General features: G+C 40.5%; 1 protein-coding gene across 1 annotated transcript in view; it reads right to left on the reverse strand.

Annotated features, from left to right (window-relative positions):
* LOC122808667 (C-type lectin domain family 4 member E-like) overlaps positions 1 to 27,566 on the reverse strand; it is a 431,913-nt gene that overhangs the window by 131,085 nt on the left and 273,262 nt on the right. Inside the window, exon 5 of the mRNA XM_044079643.1 lies at positions 17,487 to 17,596. Within this exon, the coding sequence (XP_043935578.1) occupies positions 17,487 to 17,596 (110 nt within the window). The remainder of the gene's footprint in view (positions 1 to 17,486; positions 17,597 to 27,566) is intronic.

Here is a 27,566-nt window from a genome sequence, read left to right on the forward strand (position 1 = left end):
ATCAGACAGGAGGCCCCATGGACTATGATGTTTGCAGATGACATTGTGATCTGTAATGAGAGTAGGGACCAGGTTGAGGAGACCCCAGAGAGGTTGAGATGTGCTATAGAAAGGAGAGGAATGAGGGTCAGCAGGACTAAGACAGAATATATGTGTGTGAATGAGAGGGAGGATAGAGGAATGGTGAGGATGCAGGGAGTAGAGTTGGTGAAGTTGGATGAATTTAAGTACTTGAGATCAACAATTCAGAGTAATGGTGAGTGTGGAAGAGAGGTGAAGAAGAGAGTACAGGCAGGGTGGAATGGGTGGAGAAGAGTGTCAGGAGTGATTTGTGACAAATGGGTACCAGTAAGAGTGAAAGGGAAGGTCTACAAGAGGGTAGTGATACCAGCGCGTCTATATCACATTATCAAAATCTTACTACATTGAATCACTAAAGGTCTACCTCTAATGATCGATGTAGTAAAACATCGAATAACATTTAAAAAACAAACAAGCAAAAATAAAAACTAACTAGCGTAGGCAGGGGGGGCAAGCCCCCCTGCACCCCCCACACACCCCTACTTAAATATTCCAACTCTGAGACCGCACTACATTGAGGTAAATGGAAATCTCCCCCTACGGAGATTTCCATTTACCTGCACGATGTTCTGCGCTTTCGATGTTGTGGTGCCAAGAATATCAGCTTCGATATTGTCGGCTTTTGACATCGTGAAGTAGACCCAGACCAGCTATGTTGTAAGGGTTGGAGATCATGGCATTGACAAAAAGGCAGGAGTCAGAGCTGGAAGTGGCAGAGTTAAAGATGTTAAGATTTGCACTGGGTTTAACAAGGATGGACAGGATTAGGAATCAGTATATTATTAGGTCAGCTCAGGTTAGACAGTTTGAAGACAAAGTCAGAGAGGCGAGATTGTGTTGGTTTGGACATGTGCTGAGGAGGGATACTGGGTATATTGGGAAAAGGATACTAAGGATGGAGCTGCCAGGTAAGAGGAAAAGATGATGGCCTAAGATAAGGTTTATGGATGTGGTGAGAGAGGGCATGCAGGTGGTTGGTGTGACAGAGCAAGATGCAGAGGACAGGAAGAAATGGAAATAGATGATCCACTGTGGTGACCCGTAATGAGAACAGCTGAAAGAGAAGAAGATATAGTTTTCAACAAAGGCAGGGGAGTTTGGATATTAGTGAACAGAAACTGAGAAATGTTTGCTGCTCATTTCCATTCAAAACCTTGACACAGTTACTTCTACATCTTATAAGTGTATCCTGGGTGACACACCCATTGCAGGTAAGGGAGTTTGAATTGTTGTGTATTCTTCTCCCTCCCACTAACCATTCACAGTTACAATCCATTAGCAACAAACACGGAGGTAGTGCTTACATTATACTTACATCTGCTACACAAAGCCAAACGTTTGGGATTCAGCAATTCAAATGAGTTCACACTTCATTTGCATCTTCATTGTGCTCAGAGGCATGTGTCTACACCATAACAAGGTAACTGTGTAGCAAGGGAACTTGAAGGTGAGATGACTTGTGTATTTGCAGAACACAGAGGAATGACATTCCTTTAGATTTATCTGTACAGAAGGCTACTGATGTTGCTAAAGTATGCCTATATTTTTCAGGTGCATGCAATGTTTGTTCACATGTTATGAAGAAAACTGTTATTTATATGCATTAGGGGATTAAACTGTTTTCTGTATGCACTTCTAATGCTTCACTCTTGGCATAGGCATTGTTGCCATGCATTGACTTTCACAGTTAGGTAGACTTATTAACTGTCATTACAAGTGATATTGTTAAAACTGGTTACCTTGCAGTCTTTTCTATCTTATTCCATGGCAATGCAAAGTACTATATTGTCAATGCACAGGGATGTAAAGTACTATATTGTCAATGCACAGGGATGTAAAGTACTATATTGTCAATGCACAGGGATGCAAAGTACTATATTGTCAATGACACAGGGATGTAAAGTACTATATTGTCAATGCACAGGGATGCAAAGTACTATATTGTCAATGCACAGGGATGTAAAGTACTATATTGTCAATGCACAGGGATGCAAAGTACTATATTGTCAATGCACAGGGATGCAACATACTATATTGTCAATGCACAGGGATGTAAAGTACTATATTGTCAATGCACAGGGATGCAAAGTACTATATTGTCAATGACACAGGGATGCAAAGTACTATTTTGTCAATGCACAGGGGTGTAAAGTACTATATTGTCAATGCACTGGGATGTAAAGTACTATATTGTCAATGCACAGGGATGTAAAGTACTATATTGTCAATGCACAGGGATGTAAAGTACCATATTGTCAATGCATAGGGATGCAAAGTACTATATTGTCAATGACACAGGGATGTAAAGTACTATATTGTCAATGCACAGGGATGCAAAGTACTATATTGTCAATGCACAGGGATGTAAAGTACTATATTGTCAATGCACAGGGATGCAAAGTACTATATTGTCAATGCACAGGGATACAACGTACTATATTGTCAATGCACAGGGATGTAAAGTACTATATTGTCAATGCACAGGGATGCAAAGTACTATATTGTCAATGACACAGGGATGCAAAGTACTATTTTGTCAATGCACAGGGGTGTAAAGTACTATATTGTCAATGCACTGGGATGTAAAGTACTATATTGTCAATGCACAGGGATGTAAAGTACTATATTGCCAATGACACAGGGGTGTAAAGTACTATATTGTCAATGCCCAGGGATGTAAAGTACTATATTGTCAATGACACAGGAGTGTAAAGTACTATATTGTCAATGCACAGGGATGTAATGCTTTTCAGATGGCCGATATACACCACCAGGGGAGTGCTGTACACAGTGATAGGTGCCTAGCAATCCTATACAGTTTACTTTTTGAGTTGTACATGTGTACAAATTTTGTGAAAGTTATCTGTGAAGCATTCATAATAGATGAATTATGTTTTATTCTTTGGTATCTACAAACTGTCATTTTCCTGTTGTTCTGGGGGTGGGGGTAGCCAAGTACTATTTGTGTGTTTCCACATCATCAGTTGGGTTTCAAGAGGTTTACTTTTACAATTGTGTAGTCATTCTAGTATTTCCATGTGTGTATGGGAAAAATTATATGGAATCAGTGGCATGTTATAGCATAGCATTCAGGAATTGATTTAATATCCTGGATGCTGATGCCTGTAATATCCCCAGCATATGCTCTGTTGGCCTCTGAAAGGTTCATGTAGCTAAAACTCTAAGTGCTGCACATACCATAGTCTCCACAGGTATTGGTTCCCCTCAGTTTGCCAATGTTCTTAGTTGTTCCTGTAGTGTGTCTCTATTCACCTTTTAGTACTCTACAATTTCCACATTATGCAGACCATGTTAAGTTAACAGGGGTCTAAATACCCTATTCCTTCTTGGACAGGGTCTATTTGTAGCAGCAGCAGCATAGACTTGGGCCTGTTGCACATATATATGTATAACAGCAACTGCAGCCCCTAACATTGTTTCTGCGTAGACACTTGTCCATGGCTGTATTCCAATAGGATTTGGAATTCACAGGGAAAACCTACACTGAGTTTACATGATTGCTTTATAGCTTGTTCAGTAGCTCCTACATCATGAATTGGTTGCTTAATACACAATTTAACTGCTTATGTTGTAATTAACATGCCAAGATGTTTACCATATCTGCGTGGCTCTACGTGCCATTTAGGGTTGCTACTAAATACAAAACTGTGCACATTGTGCCATCACAGGAACATGGTCTTACAGGGCCACTTAGGCTTTAGTGAATGTGCCCCAATAATAGAGCTTGGAGGAGTGAGAGAATACCGACTATAATAAATAAATAGTATTCTAATTATTTGTGAGTTTGAATTATGATGGCCTTTATAACATTACAGAAACTTATCTTGTGATTTTTGAAGTGTAAATAAGTGTGAAGAGATATTTTTAAATGATAGAATAGGCTCAGAATACTATGGTTAGATTGTAGGCAAAATGGCTGTAACACACAATGTCTGCAGCTACAATAGTTGCTTCTGAAGAAGGACAAATAGTTTGGTTTCAGTATAGAAGCCAAAATATGCTATGCTCAACTTCAAAGTAAGAAAGTAAAATAAAAATAAAACAAAATAGCCCATGCTGTACACAGTGTTTGTATTATTTATTAATTTACTTTCTTCCTAAAGGAAAATAAAAAAGTTCAGTTTTTATCTGCAATGTCATTCACCTTTCTCTGTTATATAAACATACAATCATATATATATATATATATATATATATATATATATATATATATATATATATATATAATACATAAATTCATTTATATGTGTGGAATAAATGTATTAAATGCCACATTAATAAAAAAGAACTTTCTGGGAATGTAATGAGATGGCAGATTTTAAAAATTCCCATGAGAGTATTTTGCCACAAATGTTGTAGAGCAAATGATTGCAACTAAGAAAAATTATGCTTTATAGCTGGAATATAACATATGAATTATCGAGATATCAGAAGATCTTAAAAAGTTTAATGTTGGTTGACAAAAGAGGAATAACTATGAAATGGAAATCAAAATCTAAACCAACTGTAACTGAAATATTTAATAATGGGAGGGAAATAAAACAACTAGAGACGGGATCTTAAGAAAAAGGAAGGAGCGGATTACATGGAAATAAATGCAATCTCTGGGAATAATACATATAGAATAATGTTCAGGAGCATTAACAAAACAAGGCAGGACTTGAGTAATTTATATAATGATGGATTTAATTTAAATTGTTTAAAAGAAAAAAGCATACCATATGAAAATAACAATAGAAATGTCACTATGTGTTTTTTCTTTTCTATTAATGTACTTGTGTTTGTGTCATTTTGTAAAATGTGATGACTTAGTGAAGATGTTTGCAAAATAGGAACAGATTGTTATGACATTTGATTTGTTAATCAGTAATATACTTTTTTCAATAAACACACTATGACTGTTGTCAACAAGGCTTATGCAGCAGATTATTTGATATTCAAAAGGATAACTTGCCACTCTAGTGGAGGTTGTTAATCCCCTATATACATCTATAATCCACCCATTTATAGAGTGTAATGGTGATTTCTGCAGTCTTATAAGCAAGCACCTTCTTCAACTAAAAAGGAATTATGGATTCACACAGTATGATGTGCAGAAGACACTTCAGGTGCAGTTAACTGTTGGCAAGATCCCTATTCAAATCATAGGTAGCTACAGGCCCCCAAATTTGACTCAAGATGCCCACTCCACCTAGCTGGACCTCTTCAAATCTATCAAGATTCAACACTTTAGCCTGATGTTGTGCAACTTTGACTTCCCAACCATAGACTGGAAAAACTATTCATGCCAGAATGCAAATGCCTAGACATTCCTTGATTTTATCAATGCAAATGAATTGGAACAGCTAGTCGATACTCCGACAAGAGGTGATCTTGAACTTGGTATTAACAAACATGAGTAACTACTGCAGCATCCCTACAGTATAGGTTCATAGGTTCATAGAATGATACTAGGCTATCTGCCCTAGGGCATTTATAAGCCTAGCCAGAGTGTGTTTGGCTTTCGCCACCGTTTTAGATCAGTTGACTGTGCCTCTGTATAGTAGGTCACAGAAGATGGCCCTTTTAAGGTTAGTTTACTGTGCCTCTGTCTAGTAGGGACACAGAAGAGATCCCAGGAGTAAACCTACAATCTCCCATTCACTCGTCAAGATTTCTCTTGAAGAGGGTCATTGAGGGGCTCTGCCTAACATGGATTGGGATTTTGTTCCAGAGTGAGGGGAGCCTCTGGGATATGAATCTACCCTCCAGCATGTCCTATTTATTTCTGTGCTGAGGTTTAAGTCCCTGGAGCGTGTGGCTCTAAGGGATCTGGATTTCCTGAGGTGGAGCATGTCCATTAATTCTGGTTTGGACATGGCTTTATACGTCAGGCACAGATCGCCTCTGAGTAGGCAGTAAGCAACTGAGTAGAGCTGGAGTTTCTTTAGCCTAACTACGTAGGGCATCTGTTTGAGTCCATTGATCCTCTTGGTGAGGTACTTTTGGCATCTTTCCAGTTGCTGCAGGTGTCGGGTAAGGTACATCCCAAATGGGGCATTGTATTCAATTATGGGCCTGATGAGTAATGAGTAGAGGGGCACAATGACCTCTCTTGATCTAGATGTGAACCCTTTCATGATAAGGTGGGCTATATAGAGGGTCTTTATAACCACTTTGGCAACATGATTGTCAAAGGAGAGATTGATATCTACTTGGGTCCTCAAATCCCTAATTACTTCTTCCGTACTTAATGGATTACCACCTATGTGGTAATTTGTGGGCACTTTGTTTTTCCCAAAGGGGATGACTATGCACTTTTTGGCATTTAGCTTTAGGCCATGGCTCTGGCACCAGTTATCCATCTCTGTGACACCCTTTTGGAGGATGCTTGTGTCAGTCATCGAGTCGATTATGGCACCCAGTTTGCAGTCATCTGCGAACTTGGTCAGCCATAGTCCTCCCGTGTTAGCCTGTACCTCAGAGAAATATATACCTAACAAGAGAGGTCCCAGGACTGAGCCCCGTGGGATGCCACTTGCAACTGGTTTAGAGTCTGACATGGCACCTGCAATTCTGACTATGTGGGTTCTATCCCTGAGCCAGTTTGCAACCCATCTTGTGACATAGGGGTTGATATTTAAGCTGGTGAGCTTATTTATGATGCCCGAGTGGGGTATTGTGTCGAAGGCATTTGCGAGGTCCAGGTAGGCAGTGTGGACTACCTTCCCTTCATCTATGGCCTTGGTGACTGTTTCAAAGAAGTTGACCAGGTTCAAGAGGCAAGATCTGCCCTTAACAAAGCCAAATTGGGTAGGATCCAGTGTTTGGAGGTTCCCAATGTCTTTGTTTATGAGTTCCATGATGATATGCTCCATAGCTTTGCAGACCAGGCTAGTCAGGCTTATAGGGCGATAGTTTACAGGGTCCGTTGTGGCACCACCTTTGTGGAGTGGGACCACTGAAGCTGTCTGCCATTCCTTGGGTACATATCCTGTAGTAAGGCTGAGATTGAACAGTGACTTATGTGAGGGCTCAGTTCTTCTTGAAGCTCGTGTAAGACGCAGCCCGGGACACCGTCCAGTTCCATTGATGCTGTGTTTTTGCTTTGGAGAGGGCAGCTCTCACCTGTGCATCTGTGATGTCAGGGAAGCTACACTCTGTTGGGATAGACATTTGCTCTTTTGGGGGGGGGGAGAAGTTTGCACTGAACCTGTCTGCCAGGATTTTGGCAATGTCTGTGGGTTCAGTGTATTTTTTGTCATTTTGCACTAACTCAGAGCATATCTGGGAGTTGCCACCCAGGTTCCTGACATAACTAAAGAAGGCCTTGTGATTATCTTTAGCGTCTTGTGCAATTTTTCTTTCGAAGCTGGCCTTAGATGATTTTATGAGGGATCGTAGTTTCTTGCTAGTACTGATCAGATATGCCTTCCCTTTTTGGGATTTTGCTCTATCATGTAGTAGCTTCCACCTCCTGTTGTATAGCTTATTTATGGCTGGGGTCCACCAGACAGGTCTCCTGCTTTTGGAGGAGTGAGTCTTGGTTTTATTTGGGATAGCACAATCCATGCATTCCTGTAGGTGTCCATAGAATGCATTTGTAAAGGATTCTGCGATTTGGGCCGTATTTTCCACTGGCCCGGGGGCTTTGAAGGATTCCACTTCGGATTTGAGAAGTGTGAAGTTTACTTTTGAGAAGTTCTTCACCGTGGTTTCCTTGGCTGGGTTTGGGGATGGAATATGGATGTCCAGTGAGATTAATTTATGGTCAGATCTTACCAATGAGGGGTATACCTCTGGTATGGAACATAGAGTCCCCATGTTGGTGATGATCAGGTCCAATATGTTTTCCACTCTTGTGGGAGTGTTGACCAGTTGTTCCATAGCATTTGAGTTTATAAATTATAGGAATCATTGGGCGAGGGTGTCGGGGCTTGAGTAGTGCTCCCAGTCTATGTTTGGGTAGTTGAAGTCACCCAATATGATGGTGTTTGGAGAGACCTTCATATTCTCCAGTGTTCTCAGGAAAGCCGAGTTGGGTTCCTGAGTTTGGGAGGGTGGTCTGTAGCAGGCTACAAACTGAAAGGCAGTTTTGCCCACTGTTAGTTGCACATTGATGGTCTCCGATGCTTTGTGCAGTGCCACTAACCTGGAGGTGTGGGTATCTTTGATGAATATGGATACTCCCCCTCCTTTTGTGGTTCGGTCCGAGTTTTGGGGCCAGAAAGCATGGTATGAGGTATAACCTGGTAGTGCTGGGGTGCTCTCGGGAGCCTTGAACCAGGTTTCTGTTACTGCACAGATATCGATATTCTCCATACTGAGGAGAGCCTCGAGTGCGTGCATCTTGAGGTTTAGATTTCTGGCGTTGAGCAGCATTACCCTTAGTTTCTTTTTCCTTGTGTTGTCTACGGAGGTGGGTTTGTCTTTTGAGCCTTGCCTAAAAAAGGCACTATGGGGGTGGCAAAAGCCTTAGCCAGTATTCGAAAGCCCAGGGGTTACAGGTGCAAGCCGTCCCTAGCGAAGCAACGTGGCTTGTCAAGCATGTCATCCCAGGCTGACAGACACTGCATCCCCTTTGAATGACACCAATACTTTAGCCAATTGTTAAAATTGATCATTTTGTCTTTATACTGTGGCATCATTCTTGGTGAGGGTAAGATGCTACTCAAGGTCAGGGTCATACCGGCCTGGGCTACATGATCAGAGAGCTCCTCTATATCTCTTTTCATGTAGTCCAGGGAGGTAAGTCTCAGGTCATTCACACCAGCATGGACAATGATGGAGTCATATTTGTACTTGCTTTGGAGTGACCTGAGTGCTTGTGCTATGTGACGGATCCTGGCACCTGTCAGGCAGCTTACAGTGGCCTTCTCATTGTTCAGCCTGGTGAGTGTGATGTCAGTGTGTCTGACAATAGAGTCACTTATTACACGTGTATTAGGTGTGTTGTTTAGCCTTAAGGGCTGTGACTCTGTGGCACACTGACTTTGTGAACTATGTGATATGTGGGTATTGTTGTGGGGTAGCAGTTGCTTGGAAGTCTGCTTTAGAGGTCTCTGCTGCTTGGGCAGATTTTTATTTAGAGCCTCCAAGTATGTTTTTGTGTGTTTATGTGTTTGATATGCTGTTGCGATAGGTCTATGTGAGACTGGATTTGTGGTGTGTGTGGTTACCTTCTCCTCCTGACTGACTGCGCCAGTACTGGGTGGTTGAAAGAGCTCAGCCTCCAGTTTGGCTATATAGTTGCATCTCTCACATATATTTGAGCTTGTTGGGAGGAGGAGAGGGTGGTCTGTGTACATAAGGCAGTTGTAACATTGCCTCAAGATTCCCAGATTCACCAGCTGGATTGGAGAGTAAACCCAAAACTGACATTTGGACATGCCAGAATAGTATAAGGAACTACTTTTTGACTGAACAAAAAGGACCAATAGGAAGCCAAGTACTTAAAGGGACTATAAGAGGGTGTAGTGCTTTAGTTTATTAATGCTTACTTATAAGTTTACTTATATGAGCAACTGCAGGGCTTTAGAATGAAAATAGAGTGCTTACTTTGAGATTTAGAACAGTTCTAAGGGAAAAAGTGAAGAGCAGACTTCGTGGAGCTGGGAATAGTTTAAACCCATTTAAGCGGCGCTGCCCGATGCAGCACTATGCGCAAAATCGTGCAAAACCACGCAAATGCAGGTATTAAAGCAGGAAAACTGAAAGAGATAGGAATTGACCCAAACCGGCCAATAAGCTACTAGTTTCAGGGCTGAGACCACTCCTCCAGGGACAGATAGGCTGCTCAAAGCTCCCCACTCTCAGTGGTGAACAGACAAGCTTCCCCCTATCCAAGTAAGGATATGGGAAACACAGGAAACTATACCACAGTCCAGAATTCAGCAAAACCTGAAATTTGGACTAATCTAGTTCAGCAAAGGAGGGAAAAGAGAATATTTTTGTTTTTTTTTGTTTTTTTCAGGAAACAGCAGAAAAACACACAGAAAACACAGTAAATGCTATAAACAGGCTAGCGCACCTTAGTGTAGCCTACAACAGTTATACAATACAAAAACGACTTAAATTGATATAAAACAAGTGCAAAAACTGTAAAAAGTAGAAGGCAAATGCAATTTAAACTTTTTAAAGCACAGATCAGTTAGAAATCCTCTTGTTAGGCAGGAAAAGGCAGTCAGAGCAAAAAAAAAACAGAAAAAAATACTTAAATCTGGAAAAGTCTCTCTTGGGTCTGTCTGTTGCCTGTATCACTCTGCAGGACACCACGAGGAGCTGTGCAGAGTTGTATACAATAACAAACTTTTTAAATCACAGATTCGCTAAAAAACCTGGCGTTTTAGGTGGAATTAGTTAAGACAGCAAGAAAAGTAGAAAAGTGATATTTAATCACTCCAGTATCATTCTCCCTGGTAAGATGCAACCATAATGCGTTCACTTTCAAAGTCAGCATCTCCCCAGATCCCCTCTCTAGTTAGGGTCAAACAAAAAAAATTCTGCAAAGCTGATTACAGCCTCCTGAGGGATGGCATAAACAGCTTCATAGTACCCTCCCCCTCTGTAGGAATTGACACCAGTGTCCAAATCTACACCAAAGTACTATACAAGCACTTATATAGATGCATGGAATCAGGAATACCTGACAGGACAAAATCATCCTCTGCAAGGAAGAGTAAATCTGTCTAGTGGACATCTGCAAGAAATGAACTATATAACCAAAGGAAAAAACTGCTGTCCAGGACAAAGAAGAAGCAGTTTCCAATTGAAAGCTATCTCTCCTTAGCCTAAGCAAGCAAATAAGAGCACTAGTGAAATCCTCTAAAGCCAACTTTAACAGGCCACGATGCTTTGCCAGAGATGGCTTGCACTTGTCGCCCTTGGGATTCCGGCTACTGGCTAAGGTTCTTGCCACCCTTACAGTGCCTTTTTTAGGCAAGGTTCAAATGACAAATTCACCACCGTAACAGGTACAAGCAAGCAAAATCTGAGGGTAATGCTACTCAATGCTAGAAGTCTAAACCTCAAAATGCACTCACTCGAGGCACTTCTTAAAATGGAGAACATCGACATCTGTGCAGTGACAGAGACCTGGTTCAAAGCTCCAGAGAGCACCCCTGCATTACCAGGCTATAATTCATACCACACCTTTCAGCCACCAAACCCAGAATGACGCACTAACGGTGGAGGTGTGTCCATATTCATTAAGGATATCCACACCTCCAGGCTAGTTGAACAGCATAATGCATCCGAGATTATCCAAGTGCAACTAATTCTGGGCAAGACCACAATCCAAATTGTAGCTTGCTACAGACCCCCCACCATGCCCCAGGATTCCCACTCCTCATTTCTTGATACACTGGAAAGTATTAGGGTACAACCTAACATCCTAATAATGGGCGATTTCAACTACCCCACCATTAAATGGGAAAACTACTCATGTACCAACTCTTTTGCTCAACGTTATCTGGAATTCATAAATTCCAACTCCTTGCAGTATTATCCTAGACCTGGTCATTACCAACATGGGCAACCGGTGTTCCACACCAGATGTCAATTCCTCGTTGGTCAGATCCGACCACAAGCTAATCACCCTAGACATCCACATCCTGCCCCCACCCCCAATTAGGGAAACCACCGTAAAAAATTCTCTAAAGCCAGATTCACACTTCTTAAGACAGAAGTGGCAAACTTCATGACATCCATGCAGACAGACAATAGAGTTATGACTGCTGAATCCTACACAAATGCACTTTTTAAGCACTTACACGAGTGCATGGATCATGCTATCCCTAACAGAACCAAGATGCTATCCTCCAAAAAAAGGAAGCCGATCTGGTGGTCCTCTGCCATAAACAAACTCTACAACAGAAGAAAGAAACTGTTGCAAAAAAGAGTAAAATCCCATGACTGGAGGAATGCCCTGGTCAACCTCAGTAAGAAGCTGAGATCTCTCATAAAATCTTCCAAAGCTAGTTATGAAAACAAAATTGCCACTGACTCTAAAGACAACCACAAAGCATTCTATAGCTATGTCAAGAATCTCAATGGCAACACTCAGATCTGTTCTGAGTTACAGCACAATGGCACTAAATATATAGAACCAAGTGATATTGCCAGCATCCTGGCAGATAGGTTCAGTGCTAACTTTACCCGTCTCTCACCCCCTAGAGGGCCCATCTCTATACCGGAAGAATGCAAAGTTCCTGTAATCATGGCTGCACAGGTTAGAAACCACACTCTCCAAAGCCAAGAACACAGCTTCCATGGGACCTGACAATATCCCAGGCTGCGTTCTACATGAACTACAGAATAAACTGGCACCCTACCTAAGTACCATGTTCAGTCATAGCCTCACCTCAGGCTTTGTGCCCACTGAATGATGCACCGTGATGGTTATCCCACTCCACAAAGGGGGAGCCACGATGAACCCCGGGAACTACCACCCCATTAGCCTGACTAGCCTGGTCTGCAAGGCCATGGAACGTATCATCATGGAACTCATAAACAAAGACATTGGTAATCTCCAAACTCTAGAGCCTACCCAGTTTGGATTTGTAAAAGGCAGATCATTTCTCCTAAACCTGATTGACTTCTTTGAAGCAGTCACCAAAGCCATAGATGAGAGTAAGGTGGTTCACACAGCTTATCTAGATCTTGTCAAGGCTTTCAACACCATCCCCCACTCTGGAATTATAGATAACCTCATTAAACTAGGTATAAACCCCTGTGTCACAAGATGGGTTGCCAACTGGCTCATGGACAGAACCCACACTGTGAAAGTAGCAGACTCCAAATCCGACTTCAGACCAGTAACAAGTGGAGTACCACAGGGTTCAGTCCTGGATCCCCTCCTGTTTGGTATCTACCTCTCTGAAGTACAGGCTAACACAGAAGGTCTTTGGCTAACAAAGTTTGCAGATGACTGCAAACTAGGAGCCATAATCAAAACTCCTAATGATGTGGACATACTACAAAAGGGCCTCACTGAGACAGATGCCTGGTGTCAAAGCCATGGCCTGAAGCTCAATGCCAAAAAGTGTATTGTCATCCCCTTTGGTAATAACCCTTTACCCATGAACTACCACATAGCTGGTAGTCTACTTAATGCCGAAAATGTGATAAGAGCCCTTGGGACACAGGTGGACAGTAGCCTCTCCTTTGATAATCACATTGCCACAGTGGTCAGGAAATCCTTCTACGTGGCTCACCTCATCACAAAAAGTTTCTCATCCAGAAAAAAAGAGGTCATTGTTTCCCTCTACTCATCACTCATTAGACCCATTATATAGTACAATGTTCCATTTGGTATGTACCTCACAAGACATCTACAACAACTGGAAAGGCCACAGAAATACCTCACAAAGAGGATTACTGGCCTCAAACAGATGGCCAACGCAGACCGTCTCAAAAAACTCCAGCTTTACTCCGTTGCATATCGCCTACTCAGAGGTGATCTCTGCCTAACATACAAAGCTATGTCAAACCCAGAGCTGTTGGACATACTCCACTTAAAGAAATCCCAATTCCTCCGAGCTACATGCGCTAGGGACCTAAACCTTATCACCACAATAAACAGAACATGCTGGAGGGATAGATTCCTGTCCCAGAGACTTCCCATACTCTGGAACAGACTACCTATCTATGTCAAAAAGAGGTCCTCATTAGCAATCTTCAAGAAAACTCTTGATGATTGGATGGGAGATAGGAAATTCACCCCGGGGATCTCTTCTGTGGCTCTGCTCGACAGGGGCACAGGAAAATAATTTTCTTGGGTGGCAAAAGCCAGGGTACATTTTTGCCTAGGCTTATATAGGCCCTAGGGCCAATAGCCTAGTACCCTCCTATGAACCCATGAACCTATGAATTGGCCACATCTACTAGAGACAATCATAAGGCCTTCTTCACATATGTCTGCAATCTCAAAGGAAGCACCCAGATTTGTTCAGATTTGATGGTAAAGGACACCACATACACAAATGCTGTAGATATAGCCAACCTACTGGTTGACAGATTCAGTAAAAACTTCACCCCTCAGTTCCCCATCAGCAAATCAGGACATCCTCAGTACCTGCCCCCCTCCCCTTATCTCTAGGGAGCAGGTCATCACTGCCTTTTAAAGGCAAAAAAATACAGCCTCCATGAGACCCAATAACATCCCAGGCTACATCCTACATGAACTCAGGCAGGAACTTGCAGCACCACTATGCATGGTATTCAACCAAAGCCTGAGTACCGGCTTTGTCCCAGTCAAGTGGAGGATAGCCACTGTCATCCCTTTACATAAAGGTGGAGCATCCACCAATCTGGGAAATTATAAACCCATCAGCCTAACTAGCCTGATCTGCAAGGTTATGGAATAAATGATCATGGATCTCATTAACAGGGACATTGGCAACCTCCAATCACTCGACCCTACACAGTTTGGCTTTGTCAAGGGAAGGTGGTATGTGTTAAATTTGGTCAACTCCTTTGAGACAGTCACCAAAGCCATGGACAAGGGGAAGACAGTAACCTAGCAAAAGCCTTCAACATTATTCCACACTCGGGCATAATAGATAAACTCTCTCAACTAGGCATCAATCCATATGTTACCAGATGGGTAGCAAACTGGCTCATTGATAGAACCCACCTAATCAAAACAGGAGAGGCCACCTCAAGTAGTAGACCTATAATGAGTGGTGCACCCCAGGGATCGGTCTTGGGGTGTCTGTTATTTGAAATATGCTTTTCTGAGGTGCAGGCCAAAACCAGTGGGCTATGGCTGACCAAGTCTGCAGACAAGTGCAAGCTGGACATGGTTATAAATTCCTCAAGTGATGTGGACGTCCTACAAGAGGGTCTCACTCAAACAAATAACTGATGCCAGAAACATGGCCTCAAGCTGAATGCCAAAAAATGCATCATCATCCCCTTTGGGGAGAGTGACATCCCCACATATTATCACATTAATAACAATGTCCTAAGCACAGAATCAGTCGTGAGGGATTTGGACACCCACATTGATAGCAACCTGACTTTTGACCACCATATTGCTTCCATTGTATGGAAAGCATCCTACATTGCCCACCTCATAAGTAAGGGAATCTCATCCAGGGACAAGGAGATCATAACATCCCTATATTCATCCATTATAAGGCCAAACATTGAGTACAACACCCCCTTTGGTATGTATCTCGCAAAGCACATACAGCAGCTGGAGAGACCACAGAGGTTCTTCACCAGAAGAATCCAGGGCCTCAACCGTCTACCCTACACAGATAGCTTAAAAGACCTGTCCCTCTACTCAGTTTCATACAGACTCCTCAGAGGTGACCTCTGTCTTGCATACAGAGCAATCTCAGACCCAGCCTTGATGGGACTGCTGCATATCCGCAAGTCAAGCTCCACTCCAGTAACCCATATATGTGACCTCAACCTGGTCTGTGACATCAATAGGACTTGTTGGTGGGACAGATTTGTGTCCCAGAGACCCCCCCCCATCTGTGAAACAGACTCTCAAGCAGAGTACCTCATTATTCCTTTTCAAGTGCAACCTGGATAACTGGATGGGAAACAGAAAATACACCCCTGGGATTCCATCTGTGTCCCTGCTGGGCAAGGGCTTTTGGTGCTGACTTGTCTAAACATGGGCTAAACTCTTGGCTAGGCTTATAAAGGCCTCAGGACCAATACCCTAATGACTTCCTATGATGCTATGATCCTATTAAAGTGATAGACACCTTCATTATCCTGACTTAGTCAGAAAAGATTTGTCATTTTTCAGATCTTCTTCAGATCACGTTCAAGGAAGAGATCAGCATTTTCTATTTTTTAGATCCAAATGATTCTATGCTTCTCGAAAACTTAAGATATGGAATATAAAAATAAAAGTATCCACACCTACATAAAAAAGTAATAGAATCTAATAGCACAATTAAATATCATACTAGGTACAACAGATTAATCAACCAATGACTCATATCTGTGGAATAAATATTCCATCAGGACTATAATGCAATGTACGTTTTCTTGTGCATTTATGAACATTTTGATGAGTATACGGGGATCAATGAACTCCATCATGGGAGGATAACTATGAAAGGTCTAGACGGATAACAGACTGTAAGTTTCTTTCTCAAAATTATCAACCTACATTTTACTCTAAGGGCACCGTACTTTTGATTTTACCTTGAGATTTCTTTCTGCATTTTTTTGTTGTTTATGTTCCCAGGTCTAGTATGACCAGTGGTCTATCCCAGCTAACAAAAATAATTAATTAATTATTAAATAAATAAATAAATATACACATATATAAAAATAAATATTTGATGGCAACATATGTACACCAATTAAAATGAACAGGAGTACTTGTTCAGTCTGTAAACTGTGCAGTTTGTAAGCGTATCATTTCTTCTAACTATGTTTCTAAGTAGCTAACCATTAGCTAGCTCTCCAGCTTAAATGTAAAAGCTCTAAATGTGTACCAGATATTCTAGATTTATTTGGTTAGATATCTAAGAAATGAAGAAGCTAGCTGAAGGAGGCAGGGGAATAACAGGGTAGAGCCTGTTTGACTGTCTCAGGGTAGAACTGAGGATACCACCAGGAGCGTAGAGTTCAATGAAATCCTTGGGGTGGGGGAAGAGACCAAATGAAAACACTTGCTCTAAAGAGATACTTTCCAAAATCAAGGCATACTCTTTCAAAGGTTTATTTCATGCCAGTCCCATAAGTTTGCACAAGGAAACGATAGGGCTGTGATTCCTCACAGCTGAGAGCACTGCTACTGTCACCCAACTCTTAACCCTTTGGGGAATGAGTTCATCTTAGGGCATCTACCAGTGGGAATGACTGGGATGTAGGGCTCCAACCAATTGGAATGACTTGGTCTTAGGGATCTAACTAGTGAGGAAATTGCTGAGCTGACAGGCTATATGACAGGGAGACTCAATGATTAAATAGTCAGTAGGAATAACGAAAAACATACCCCACCATGCTCATCTTTGAAAACAACTGTTGTCATTAGTATTCTTGTATTTGACAAGTGTGCATTTGTATGCCTGGAAAACGTAATAGCTGGCCTGATTGATAAATGACAGTATATAGTAATACACCTAATTATAGTTAGGGAACTTCATGAGTAGTAACAAAGTTTCAGTTATTCACATATTTTTAACTTCACTGTAAGGTAATGTCAGCAGAATGTGCTTGCATGATCTTTATTTCAGTGTGTACATTTGTGTGTGCTTGTGTGCATAAGTGTATGTGTATGTGTGTGTGTGTGCGTGTGTGTGTGTGTGTGTGTGTGTGTGTGTGTGTGTGTGTGTGTGTGTGTGTGTGTGTGTGTGTGTGTGTGTGTGTGTGTGTTCATGCTGGCATCCATCTGAAGTTTGACTGATTTTTTTTTGGAATGCTTTTACCTGGTTGCTTTGTTGTACTCTGTGCCATCAACCCATTTCCATACATTCTCCTTCTCAATATCAGTAAGACCAATCCAGGATATGGCCTTATAGTGACTGCTTAAGAAGTCCTACAAAAAGAGAGAATAAGAAAAAGCAGAACAAAAACTAATGGTAAAAATCTGGTTTTGAAAAGCTGAACTACTGCAAAGTTCTGTTTTCTAGCTGCTTTAAATGATTTTGCTTTGAGTTGCCCATTAGATAATCTTAACTATTACTAAACACATTGATATTATACCATTAGCAATATTAGACCCATGTGACAACCTTAGATAATCATTATGTATACTAATACCACATGATGGTCTTAGTTAATCCCTGCAATAAATAACCAATAGACTTACTGGTAGTATTTAAGCCACTAATCTCTAATGACTTAACTAACCAATAGTATTGCTTATAATATTGGACCCACTTGACTCTAATGACTTGACTTCTTCTTTTGGCATTTCCTGGTTAGGGATTGCCACAGCAGATCACCTGTCTGCTCATGATTGGCAGTAGAGTTTTTACAGTGTTGAGTTGCCAGCCTGGCACCCAACCTTCTATGGAAGGCACACACATGCATGCACTCACGCCTAGGGTCAACTTAGAGAGTCCAATCCATCTACAGCATGTCTTTGGGATGTGGGAGGAAACCGGAACACCTGGAGAAAACCCACGTGACCACGGAGAGGACATGCAAACTCCACACAGAAGGCACCCCAGCTGAGGATTGAACCTGAGAACCTCTTGTTGTGAGGTGATAATGCTAACCGCTGCACCACCATGACTGCCCTACTCTAATGTCTTAACTAATCAATAGTATTGCTCATAATATTGGACCCACATGACCCTAATGACTTAACTAACCAATAGTATTTCTCATAATATTGGACCACTTGACCCTAATGACTTAACTAACCAATAGTATTGCTCATAATATTGGACCACTTGACTCTAACACCAATTCATTTTATTATCTCCATTGCCATACTCATACTGCATGGTATAAGTATTGTTAGGCAGTGTAGGACCCACCACAAGCTCACAGATAATGAGCTCCTCCTCTTTGATACACTTAACTTATATTGTTATATGTCAGTGGCAGCTGGTGACTTCAAATTGAAGGGGGGCTGCAGGAGACAGCGGCATGGGTGGGGTCAATGGGAAGGGGTGTGGCCAACTAGAAAGGGGAGGGGCTATGTTCAAAACCACAAAACTGGAACTTTAATTAAATACGCTGCCCTGGGTGCCAAACCATCATTATGAGAGTCCAATCAAGACAAAAATGAAGTGTAGAAGAAAAAAAATATTTCAATGCATTGGCTGCATGACAGCTTACTTAATATCTAGATGGAAACAAAAAGGTTGTGAGGCATGAAAAATGAAATTACTTTTTAAATACATTACTGGAATGCCAGTCTGCAGTGGTTAGCATTGCCACCTCACAGCAAGAGGTTCTCCGGTTCGATTCCCAGCTGGGGTGTCTTCTCTGTGGAGTCTGCATGGTCTCCCTGTGGTCGCGTGGGTTTCCTCTGGGTGCTTCGGTTTCCTCCCACACCCCAAAGACATGATGTAGGTAGATTGGACTCTCTAAATTGGCCCTAGGTGTGAGTGTGTGCATGTGTGTGCCTTCTGTGGAAGGTTGGGCGCCGGGCTGGCAACTCGACACTGTAAAACTCCACTGCCAATCATGCAGACAGGTGATCCACTGTGGCGACCCCTAACTGGGAAAAAGCTGAAAGAAGAAGAAGAAGAAGACTGGAATGCCAGTCAAAATCAAGTACAAGAAAAACAAGCAGCACTCATCTCAAACCACTTCTCCTTGCACTGCAGTTCTAATTATAATTTATATTCATCTTTATAACAAGTACCAAGTAACATGCTGAAAGTAGCAATGATACCCCCTACTTGTAAAAATGTTTCTTATCCGAAAAAGACCTGCTGCCTGACAACTATCTACATGTTTCATGGGGAAAACATGATCAAAGTAAAAAATGAACAGCAAACAAGAAACAAGTTCAAGATAAATTGCTTAAAGGATTACTGCACAGGTTATGGACCACACATGATAGATTGGCATTCTGTTTAGTTTATGGGTAAAGCCTGCATCGATGACTGCAATGCTCCAACAAAGGTAATGAGCTTCTTAAAATACTATAATCCTGTCCTTTATTACAAATACTGTCATATGCATTTCAGTACCCAAGGCTTATATGTTATCTAGTTATGTAAGTATTCTCTGCATGGCAACAACAAAAAGGCTTTCAATGTTGGTAATTCTTTAAAAGTATGTTTATTAAATCTTACTTGCATCTTACAATCTCAGACAAGCTTACTTGATGGTCATGAAATCATTGCTACTTAAACATAGAGCAACAGGCACTTTCTGAATAATAAGAAGCGTAATCAACAGTATAAAAATATGACAGAAACTAGAACATTCTGCAAAATCAAGCAAGATAGATGAAAAGCCACTGTAGTACTTGCGTCTACCTTGGATGGAGGGGGGGGGTACTCTGCACACTTACACTGCATAACTGCTCCTTGCCATGCTTGGACACATCTAGAGTCACTACATGGGGGAGTGGGGTGCAACAAGTATATCACAACTTGAAATGTCTCTGGCTGACTGCATTGCAGATCATACCCTACAGATCACTTAGCAATTGATAGAGTGATATATTTTGTGGTTTATGTACCTCCTTTTCAGTTCCTCAGGACCAGTCTTTATTTTAATGTGGATGCAGTCAGTGGTCCCCAGTACCTCAGGGAAATGGGCTATGTCATAGAAGTCTTACATAGTGTTCCTCCTCTCCTCTGTTGTATGTAAAAAAAAACACATATGCTTACCCACATGAAGAAGCATGACAATGAGAAACTGATAGAGTATTCTTGATGCAAATGCCTGAGATACCCCCACTGGTTCCCAGTAGGTCACTGAAAGGTCCCTGTAGCCAATATAAGTAAAACCACACATACGTTGTTGTCCACTAGCATAGGTAGTCTACTGGGATAGGTAGTCTACAACTCCCATGGGACTGTAGACAAGGCAGACTCATATCCCCATCATCTTGTATGATCTCCCTGTCCACACAGCACCAGCCCAGAATATCACTGGTATCTATGAATCGTTAAATGCAGTCGACCAGTAGTGCTGCTCTGCATTATCTGCTAGTGGTAACTCTGCTTCTGAATTGTAGGCAGCCTGTTGTATTACTGTGGATGTTTTTATTTTTGCCTCCTTTCATTTCAGCTCAATTGTATCACCATGTACTACACTGATTGTTGTATTTTTTCTATGATAATCACTGTTTAAAATGTAACTTGGAGCTTTTCTCTCCAGGCCTCCTCTGAAAACATGCCTTTTCTTTTGGCTCAGTAGGCCACTGCCACTAAACAAATGTAAAATAAATAATAAAAAAAACCTGTACAATGTTACTAGTCAAGCAAATTCGGTCACCCCAATGTGACAACGTTTTCTGAATCCCAGCCGTGATTCTGCAGTCAGTGAATATACATTTTGGGGTATCACAAGCTCATTTTAGCCTGATTCTTGAATACAAAACATTGTATTCAAGAAGGTATTTAAAATATTGGTTATGTGGTAATTCATAGGTCAATATACCTGAAATTACCAACATTATAAGGAAAAGGGTCAGCAAATTAAAAGGTAGTCTCACCAATTTATGATTATAAATATTTTGGCACAGATTTTCTCAATATTTTTCCTATGACCCTCTACACATGGCAGTCAGCAGTCTTGTTGCATAACTTTTATGAAAGACAGTTTTATACTAATTGAATAAAATCAAATTTTAAGACAGTTATGACATGGGACACCATAGATGTCATGCTAAATATTTGTTTACAAAATAAATGAGGTGTATTTATTGCTTCCTAAAACTCCATCCAAAACTGATCTGGTAAATCCCTTAGAACATTAGAGATAACTAGTTGCAAGACGAGTCCTCTTCTATAGGAAAATAATTGATACTGGTCATTCTTACCATGGGCGCAAGGAATATAGATGCAAACCAAGACAGCATAAAAACAAAAAACAGCACTGTTGACCTAACACACTTGAGAAAATAGTACTAGTAGATAAACACAAAGTGATGCAAATCAACCTAAATATATATATATATATATATATATATATATATATATATATATATATATATTTTTTTTTTTATTTATTTAACATTTGTTGACCGGGAATGTCCGACTAGGTTCCACTATTTATATATATATCTATATATATATATATATATATCTATATATATATATATATATATATGTATATATATATATATATATATATATATATATATATATATATATATATATATATATATATATATATATATATATAAAATTAACCGCACTCAAAAAAATTGAACGAAGAGAAGAAATTTTAACTAAGAACTGAACTTCATGACAATAAAGGCATTCAAAAAAAAAAAATTAGTAAATCACACCAACAACTCTTGTAGAACTTTAGCGCTTTCGTCTTATTTATTATCAAGACTTCTTCAGAAAGACATGTTTCATAAGTATGAGCAACCATTTTCACTTCCTTTATATACATTAGTTCTAGCAGGCCATTTAAATTAACAACAGTTCCTTTCCAATATTAAAGTGTGAACAAGCAGGGTGCTGTGTGCATTTTCATTAACATTACAATCGCAGTTACATAAGGTAAATTAGTCAGACAGTAATAGCCTTGTGGTGCCGTGTGCATACTAAAAGGGATTGTGTGCAAAAAGGGATCGTGTGCAAAAATGGGATTGTGTGCAAAAAGGGACTGTGTGCAAAAAGGGATTGTGTGCAAAAAAAAAAAAAGAAAAAATTTTGGGGGGGGGGGGGGGGACCGGAAAGGATGACAGTCATGCTGTGATGACTCAAACACGTAACTTATGAGTCTTTGCCTCCAAAGGTAAGTAAAGAAGGGAACGGAGGAAGGTGGAGGTGTCAGGTAGAGAGTCCTACTATGCTTTGGTATCAGTGTGTGTGTAGAGTAATGTGTGGGTATGCCACCTGATGGGGGAGTGGGAGGAATGCGGTGTGGAGTTGAGGGGGGGCTGGTAGGGGGCCACCCATGACAAGGAGCATATGAATGACAGAGTGTCCTAGAAGACTGTCAGTGCGGTTGGTACCAGCTGTGGGCTGGTTTGGATGGTATCACCCCTTGAATGGCTGCGTGAAATAGTGAGACCGGGGGGGTATAGTTGGTGCAGTCAGTGGGGGCTAGCCTGGTGATTGGGAGCATGTGTGTAGAGGGTATGGGGGAGTCAAAAGTCAGAGAGAGTGGAAACACATTATATTCACTTGCACAGTTGTAAATCCATAAACACATTAAATCTACTTGCACAATTCTTCAAACCCTCTGGCACAGTTCTTCAAACCCTATCACATTTCAATCTCTATACCATTTAAGTGCACATTTAATGTTTAGTGTCTCGTTGAGACCTGGATAGACATCAGCTCTCAGTTCTATCTGCCATTTTAATTCCCGGACTTGCAGGAATGTGTCCATGTCCCCTACAAATTCTGTTATTTTTTCCAGCACTGTGAATTTGAATCCTGTGAAGTTTGGGCAAATATCACTATGTTTAGCCAAGGCATTCAAACTGTCCTGTTTGTGTATTGCTGCAGTGTGTACTTTAATACGGCTACTCAGCTTCCTGTTTGTTTTGCCGATACAGAAATTCCCACAGTGTTCGCAGAAAGCACAGTAGACTACATTTTTTGTGTTGCAGTCATAGTGGTCATGTAGACTGACAGTTCTGTTGCAGTGCGGGAAGGTGACGTTGTTGTTTTTTCATATGTATACACAGGCAACACACTTGCCGCAGTCAGACATTCCAGGTTCTGTCGATACTTCGCTCTGTGGGGATGGGCTTTTATTCCTCTCGAACGCACCACCAAAAGAAGAGGTTCGTTTGAAACAGAAGTTTGGGGATGTCCCAAGTAACTTTGTCAGACCTTTTTCTCCTCCCAAGATGTCCCAATTGTTGGTGAGGACCCCTCTGATTCCAAACATGTTGGTGGAAATTGGAAGGGGGAAACTTGACACCCAGTCCTTTTTGTTCGGTCCGTTCTGTGCCCTTGCTGTGAATCCCTTTTCCAGGATTGGTGGGTACCTGGAGTGTCTGTGCTGTATGATCTCTTGGAACAGGTTGTCCACTAGATACTCTGGGTATTTTCTTTCTAGGAACAAGTTTCTGAGGTAAAAATCTTCCTTGATGAAAACCTCGTCCCTAAAAATGAGTCTGGATAACCGGATGAATTGTCCTTTTACAATATTCTTTTTCATGAAATGGGGATGCTGGCTGCTGAACTCTAGATATATATATATATATTTTTTTTTAGCTACTGCTAATGTACAGTATTAAACTATTAACATTAGCTGCATACATTTAATGATTTGAACCTATATACTTTACTAAGGGCATTATTGTCACATTATGATATATGGCATTTCATGACCAGCCTGACTTTTAGAAGTTACTATATGCTTTTCCAGTAGTGCTAACCTTCTTTTGCAGGACCTCATGACCAGACCCTTCTTTCTAATGACATTTTTTCCTGTAATTACTATACCCTTCCTCTTCCCACTCAGAAAAGCTGCATTCATAGGTTCATAGGTTTGTACTAAGCTTATGGCTAAAGTAGACCATCAAGAAGCTCAGTCACATCACTGAGTACTCATGGGTAACCAGCAGTGCCCCTCATTATGTTAATTTTCTTCAGATATTCAAGGTGAAAATTTGTGGTCATCCATGTCGTCATCCAGACTGGTTTTAACGGCTGCAACAGAAGTACTCTGCTTGATCAGGTAAGGGAAGTGTGTCAGAAACGGGGAATACATTGCATTAGGTATCTGCCATGCCATCTGTTCTTCTTGATATGATAGTGCAGGCTTAGGTCTCCCAAACAGGTGTTTCATTTACCACTTGTTTTATTTAGATGAAGGAATTGAAAGAGTGCTGCATCATTCATAGCAGGGGAGCTAAATTGAGATAATCCCTCAACAGCCAGCATGACACTGGGTGGAGCTACAGAGCCTTTAGTCTATCAGATTGACTAAGGAAACTAAGACCCGAGATAATTTTGGTAAGAAAATGCTGAGGTTTCTCAAGCTGCTTTTTGTGCCTGGTGAGGTACATATCAAAGGGGGTATTATATTCAATGATGGCCATAATAAGGGAGGAATAAAGTGGAACTATAACTTCTTTGGACCTTGAGGAGATACCACAAAGTATATGCTGGGCAAAGTAGAAGGATTTTCTAATCAGCACAGAGACATGGTAGTCACGAACATACATACCCAAGTCCCTCGTGACTGTGTCAAATTTAAGTGGAAAGTTATTTACATGGTAATCAGTAGTGATGCTGGATTTACCAAAGGAAGCTATTCTACATTTCTTGGTTATAAGTGGAAACCCATAATTAATAATGCACCAAGCTTTTGTTTGGTCCAGCCCTTGTTGGACAATTTGTTGGTTAGCCAAAGTCCCTTGCTATCAGTGTTTATGTCACAGAAGTATTCATCAAAGAGAATGGCACCCAAGGCAGAACCTTGTGGGACATTACCAGTAACATTTTTCTGTCTACAGAAAATAACCTCCCCCCAACTTTAACAGTATGGGTTCTGCCAGACATTCAACTAGAAATCCAGTGAACAATGTATGTATTTATGTTCACTTGGGATAGTGTGCCAATAATCTTATCATAAGATAAGCAGTATGGATTGTATGCCCTCAATAATCCTTTCAAAGAAATTAGCCAGGATGAACAGGCATGATCTGCCTTTTACAAAGCCAAAACTGATGTTCCAGCACTAACTCTTTGCTTGTTGTTTAAAATCTGTGTAATACATGAAATTGTGCTATATTATAACAGTGCTACTTGCTTATGACTGACAATGCAATGTTGCACCCATAAATTATGTATTTTATAAGACACAATGGCATCATATGTTGTTGCCAATGGTCGATCTAATAATGATAAAATGTTGTAATGTCAGAATATTGGTGTTCTCTTAAGACCAGTGCAGCAATATTAAATATATGAAATATATGTGTTGTGTAGCAACCACTACAGAAAATCACATTCCTGAGAGAAAGAAAATTGCAAAACTGAGTGTAGATCCTTGTAAACAATGAATTATAATAAATGATTAAGGAATTTAGAAGCTGAACATTCGGAAGTTAATAGCATTGTGTCTGAGATTAAGAAAGAACAATCAACAGGGAAAACAGCCATCACCAAATAAACAAATGACACCTTTTGTAATGCAGTAGTTGTTTTTACAGGTCATAGAGTTTTACTAACAACTTCTACTCAGCAGGAACCAATTTGATTACTAGTTACTTGAAGAAATTTGCAGACCGAGAACTGCCTATAAACTATAGAAAGAAATCAAGAAACACAGGTGCGATTCAAAGATGGCCGCCGTTCTTTAAACACTGCAAAACTACAGCTCTCCAGATATCAGAAACAAAAATCAACCCTGTGGATATATCACAAGATTTTATATGCTAACTGGCAGCAATAACTAAAGTACTAACATCTATCTTTGCTTCTGAGAAGGAAACATAGAGAAAAAATATTTTTTAACAGTAGGATTGGAATTGATGGTGCTGACTCTGAACAGAGCAACAAACAAAGGAAATACATATCTCTCAGCTGAAACCTTACATCTGGTATAAATACATTTACAGTGTATCAAAATGTCAAAAGAAGACAAAACTATGGAAATCACAACTTCTAAAACTAAACTATCTGCCTTGTAATCTCCGGAAAAAGAAGCTTTTTTTAAAACACAGAAAACAGTTACACAAAGGGAGATTGTAAAATCAGGAATAACAAACAAACCAGACCAACCGGTCTGCATGGAGGAAATTAAATCAGCACTGTTACCTATTCAAGAAGCCTTAAAAGATTTATCAACACAAATGCTTACGTTTAGTGCCACATGTAATCAGATTTTGGAAAGGATGGATAAATCAGAAATCAGAATAGCTGAAAGTGAGGATAAAATAATTATGCTTATGAAAAAAACAGACTCTCATGATGCAGACATCCAAACCATGCAAAATAAAATTTTAGACCTGGAAGCAAGATCCAGATGGAATAATATAATAATCAGAGGAATTCCAGAAACAATTCAGTACAATGATCTGAATGCTACCATAATGCAAATACTCAAAACACTGTTCAAGGACTCTGATAGTGTTAAACAGATTGTTATAGAAAGAGCACATAGAGATATCAGAGAATCATTTGCTTCAAATGCACCTAGACCAATCTACATCAAAATTCTGAATTATCAAGATGCTAGCAAAATACTGCTAACTATTAAAAAGAATGGTGGATCTATCATCTGGCAAAATAACAAAATTTCCATGACACAGGACTTACCAATACAAATAAGACAATCCAGGCAAATGCTAGCTCCATATTGCAAGTTTTTGATTGAAAAAAACATCAGATTTCAAATGAAGTATCCAAATACTTTAATTTTCACAGTGGATGGTATTAAATATTCAATAAACACTAAAAAAGAAGCAAAACCTACCTTTTTGAAGCTTTTCAAAGCGCTGCCACCTTCAGAAGTTTGATCAAAGCATCCCGGTCTTCTTTCAGCATCAGACAGACTGGGACTCTATAACTACGACAATCCGAGGCTTTATAACTCTTTGTTTGTTCTTTTTTTTCTACCAGGCCCTGGGAAACTCGTGATTACATCCTTATCTCAAAATTCCAGCATGTCCACGATGTTTTTCCAAAGATTTATGGCTCCTACAAGTGTAAACAAGCCACGAGGTAACAGGAAGTCCTTTGGAGGATGCAGGGGGACTGATTTCAACATAGCGCATCCAGGAGGTCTGTCCGCGAAATGGTTCCCCCATCGCGAATTCGAAATGAAGAAAACAAGCTCAGCAAGCAGGAAGGACTATAGAGAAGCTGTAGAAACTGTTTGGAATTAAAAACGAAGCTTCCTGGACTTATTTGGAGGGTAAATGGCTTCTGTATGGTATAAGGAAATGT

The sequence above is a fragment of the Protopterus annectens genome, chromosome 8.part0 (genome assembly GCF_019279795.1).
Source record: "Protopterus annectens isolate FY-2018-M chromosome 8.part0, PAN1.0, whole genome shotgun sequence".
Classification (NCBI taxonomy): Eukaryota; Metazoa; Chordata; order Ceratodontiformes; family Protopteridae; genus Protopterus; species Protopterus annectens.